Source organism: Mesitornis unicolor, unplaced genomic scaffold (genome assembly GCF_000695765.1).
Source record: "Mesitornis unicolor isolate BGI_N332 unplaced genomic scaffold, ASM69576v1 scaffold23495, whole genome shotgun sequence".
Taxonomy (NCBI): domain Eukaryota; kingdom Metazoa; phylum Chordata; class Aves; order Mesitornithiformes; family Mesitornithidae; genus Mesitornis; species Mesitornis unicolor.
Genome location: NW_010185147.1, coordinates 48,750 through 53,526, shown reverse-complemented (window position 1 = coordinate 53,526; position 4,777 = coordinate 48,750). Strand labels below are relative to the sequence as shown.

At 51.1% G+C, this 4,777-nt stretch overlaps 1 protein-coding gene across 1 annotated transcript in view; it reads left to right on the top strand.

Annotated features, from left to right (window-relative positions):
• The first annotated feature begins 3,353 nt into the window (after positions 1-3,353).
• The window catches only part of CCR8 (chemokine (C-C motif) receptor 8), a 2,307-nt gene continuing 883 nt past the window's right edge, over positions 3,354-4,777 (top strand). Inside the window, exons 1-2 of the mRNA XM_010184744.1 lie at positions 3,354-3,407; positions 4,569-4,777. The exon at positions 4,569-4,777 is cut by the window's right edge and continues 883 nt beyond it. Of these exons, the coding sequence (XP_010183046.1) occupies positions 3,354-3,407; positions 4,569-4,777 (263 nt within the window). The remainder of the gene's footprint in view (positions 3,408-4,568) is intronic.

Below are 4,777 nucleotides of genomic sequence, written 5' to 3'. Positions count from 1 at the left end.
AGCTCAGATCTTGCTCCATCATGGACCTTTACAAGGGACAGCCAGCACCGCAATAGCCTTCACCACAGGCTTCCGGGGAATCTCGGCTCCGGCACCTGGGACATCTCCTCCCTCTCCTTCACTGACCTTGGTGTCTGCAGAGTTTTTTATCTCTCATGTCTCACTCCTCTCTCCAGCTGCTGTTCCGCAGAGGTTTTACTTTTTCTTAAATATGTTATCACAGAGGCACTGCCACCATCACTCATGGGCTCAGCTTTGGCCAGCAGCATCTCTGTCTTGGCATCAGCTGGAACTGGTTACTTCCAACCTGGGGGCAGCTTCTGGCATTTTCTCACAGAATCCAACCCTGCAGCCCCCCTGCTACCAAAACCTTGCCATGTAAACCAAATACACCATCACTGATTATATGAGGAAGCTGGCTTGGAGAGATATGTATAATTTTTTGTTTGGTACATTTCTGCTGTGCTGGGTGGGACTATACAAGTACCTGAGCACTTAAGGGGATGTTTTGTTCTCAGAACTAATTCTGACTTTAGCCATGAGAGTTTGCATCTTCTTTGACTTATTTGTATTTATATTTAAATGACTGTTCAGAGGAGTGAGCTTAACAACTCTAAGGTGGCTGACAAACCCAGGTGTCAGTAACAGCAGTCTCCAGTTTCTTGGCTTGCTGTGGACCTAGAAGTTTTTCTCCCTTAAATAAGACTCACAATGAAGCAGCACCACTGATCACACACAGCTCTGCAGGGATTATTTCTGTGCCTCACTTCTGCAGGAAAACCCAGCAGAGGAGGCCTCATCCCTTCATGTCACTGTCCTGGAGAGACACAAGGAGACAACTCAGCTCTGATGCTTCCAGTCACCAGTGGGAGACACATTTATTCTTCATTAAAAAGGGGGAGAGGCAAGAGTTACCTGCATGATCGGGGTCTGGTCTGGTTTCTGCTGAGAGGTGGCTGCAGCTGGGGTGCCCAGACACTATTTGCTTTAGGTGTAGCACAGCTCTGTCTGAACCCATGGTTCCTTCTGCCCCCATGCCTCACACTGCCATCTCACCAGGGTCCCAAATTTTCCCTGAGGGACTGGAACTGAAAGGCAAAGTGTTGCTGACTGCTGAGGGATGCAAGCCTCACTGCAGAGTCAGACACTGCTTTGAGGCACTACCAGTGCAGGAGAGACTCACACACACCCCACAATCATTTCCAGTGACAGCACTGGTCAACAAACCCATCTTCACATCAGAGACAATGGATCTAGGGCTGTGGAGCAGATACCTCTCCTCAGCAGGTCTTTCTGGTGGTCTGACAAGCATCACGCAGGGGTGACTTCAATACAGCTGATCTGGCTGTAACCAGAGAGGTGGACTACGTGCCCTGTATGCATTGTACCATGAGGACATCTTCCACAGGAGGATCACACAAGGCTTTACAGGTATCTGCAGGTCACTGTGGCCATCCAGCACCAAGGACCAGCCTCACCCCAGTTACAAACTGGGAGACCCTGCACACTGCACACACAGGCTCAGATGTGACAGAGGCATGGCTCATGGTGCACAGCAGCATGGGCACACCAGAGTACATGAGCAAGGCAATGTCCTGACAGGTTAGCAATGACCTTGACATCACTGCAGGAGAGGTGCTGCTGGTGAGCCCTGAGAGGCAGAGCTGAGGCTAGTGGGTGTGTTTGCACCCAGCACCATCGCTCTCTGCACCACTGCAGCATTGCACCCCTCGGGTGCTGAAGGTGCTAAATTTGTGGTTATGAGTTCAGAAAGGTGTTTTCCAGCTCTTGACCCAAATGAAAAGGATCCCCATGGGGATGTGTGCTTCTGTGCTGCAGTCCAGGACCCTGCTGTAACTGAAAGGGTTTGGCTCTGCAGTGCCTGCAGGAAGTTTTCTGCTGAGGCTTTGTCTGGAAGAAACCGGTTCTGTTTATCTTGTGCCACTACTCACATTTTCCTTCTGCCACACTGAAAGTGCATCTGCAAGGCTGAGGAATGGGCAGGCAGGAGCTGGGCATCCTGCCCAGGGCTGGGGCTCGCTGCCAACAGGAGCAGCACCAGTGCTCAGGCACCAGCATCCTGCCTGCAGGGTGGATACCGAGGGACAGCTGCAACCCTCTCTGCTCCTCAAGGGCACCTGCTCCTCCTCCTCTCCCACGGACACTGCTCTTTGAAAGCTGGAAGACACTGGCTGCCTTCCACCAGGGCTGATGACAAATTTGCCTTGTTCTTGGGCTCCCCTCAGACAAGGTTTCTCATTGCCATGGTGGGCACAGTGTCTCTTGACAGTGGCATCTGGCCTTGTCTCTCCCCTGTGCACGAAGGGCCAGTAGCCTGTGCCACTGCCATCACTGATGCCCGTTGACATCTCGCCTTCTCTGAACAGTGCTTCACCTGTTAGAAGAGCCTGTGGTGGAGCTTGGTGAGCTGCAAACAGAGGTGCTCTTTGGCATCTCCAGCTGGGGACAAAGCCTGACCCCAGGAAGACTTGTGAAGCTGCCCATGCCATGGTTCCAGGGAGCAGAGCTGGCTCTAAGGGTGCTTTGTGCTGCCATGTCTGTGCGAACCAGTGCAGGCAGCAGAGGATTTCCGGCCACAAGGTCTCAGCAAAAGCCACAGGCAGCCTGCTCCTCTCTCACTCAAGCTTACTGAAACACCTCCCCTGAGCACAATGTGTGTGGTGTGAGCATCCCAGGTGTCACCCTCAGCCCCAGCTACTGCACTGGGTGGTTAGTGAGCCTCTCTCTGCTGCACTGGGAGTTGCCTGGGCATTTCACAGCTCCCCAACAGTCTCGGTGCTGCTGGGGCTACTTGTTCCTTGTGGAAAAAAGTCAAAGCAAACATGGTGCTCTTTGTTATTGCTGGCTCTTGGCAGCATTGGGCCGTCCCCCCAGACATCTTCACTGAAAATCCTTGGAGCAGAGAAGAGGCAGCACTGCTTCCCCTCTCCCAGTCATGAAGTCTGCAGGCGAGGGATGGGGGCACTTTGCAGAGGTGTGGGGAAAATTGCGCATCTCTTCCACTGACGTTTGTCTCAATGCTCAAAGTGAAAAGATAGATCATTTAGAAGATAAACCTGAAACCTTTCTGTGTCTCTAAGTGTCAATGAAAGAGGTGAACTCACTGGCTTGGGGTTTTATACATCTTACATCTAACACGTATCACACAGAGGAACAGGCATTTATGACCGTGGACTGCTACGGAGAGGACCTTGCTTGTGACTTCTCATTGAAACATAAGCTAAGGTAAATACTGCTGGCATATATGTGTCATGATATGCCCGCTTCTTAAAAACCTGTGATATAAAGGCATTTTTATTTGTTTTGCACTCTTTCAGACACAGTGTTGTATTATGGAGGGAAACTTAACGTACCTGCTGGGCAGAGGGGACTCTGAGGACATGTTGGTAAGTCAAGGCCAGTAGCACATCTGAGGGGTACAGTTATGCCTAAAGGGAAACATAGTACTGGTAGGGACAGCGAGGGTTTAGAAGAAATCAGTGAAAAAAACAGGGAGTGAAAATATCTTTGGCGGATAAGACTTGGGGGTGTGCTGCCACCCATCTTCTTTAGCTGTTTGCTGTCACAGGTGCTGCCCAGAGATGTGGTTGCTGCTGGGGGGCTGCAAGGCGATGGGGAGAAGGGATGGGGAGCAGGGAAAGGGAATGTCACTGCCACTGGTGCATCCTGACAGGTGCCAGGAGAGCAGAGCTGCTTGTGTTGAGAGGAAATCCAGCCATCTCTCTTAGCAGGGTAAAGTCCTGGTGGGCATGAGCTGCTGCCAGCAGCGGTTTGTGCCGGTAGAGGCCAAGAGGGCAATGTTCCTGTTGGGGAGTGGGGAAGAAGGGACAGAAATCCCCATCTGTTCTTTGGAAAGTTGCCCCTCAGGCCAGAGCTGCCACTGCTGATCTCACCTGGGTTGGAGAGAGTGTGCAACGTGCAGCATCCACCGATGACTTGTACATGCCTGGTGCATTTAGAGCTGAAAATCTGCTTGAACCATATGACAATCCTCTGCAAAAATAACTTGTCCCATGAAGGTGTATTTCTGGCACTCAGCTAACTGGAAGTGCACCTTTTAGGAGATGAGGGTTTACAGGTCAGTTATTCTCTGAGCACTGCTTCCTTTCTCTTTTCTGAAAGAAACGTGGAATAAGACCCCAAAACCTTTGTCAGGGGCTCTCCGCCCCATGGCCATGCCCATTTGGTTGCTGGTTTGGGAATGCTTCCTGGCTCTGGCCCCGGTGCCCCATCACATCCACCTGGACTGCAGGGATGGGGCTAGGCTTCCCACGTGGAGTCAGTGGAGGAAACTGGTAACTTCTGGTTTACCACCACAGCAGTGTTTTCCTTGATCTCCTTTACCCCTCTGGTGCAAGAACCTCATCCCAGATCTTGCAGGGGAGGACTGGTCATTTGTGTTCATTCCTCATTTGCGTCCTCCAACACAGACGAGACACAGCTGTTTTGTCCTCATGTGGCTTGGTGTGAGCTGACTTGTGCCTATTACATTTACTAAGAGAGTGGTTTGGGATTTGGGCCTCACGAATTTAATTGTCCTTGAACAGGTGGGTTACAAATTACCAACATCTAACTCATCTGCAGCCTATGAATACACCTTTTTCTACCCAGAACTGGACATGAGCTGTGATCCTGAAAATATTCCAGCATTTGCATCTACCTTATTTCCAGTGCTGTACTCCCTCCTGTTCATGATTGGCCTTGTAGGAAATGCTTTGGTCGTTTGGGTCCTAACAGTGTTGAAGAAAGTCAGGGC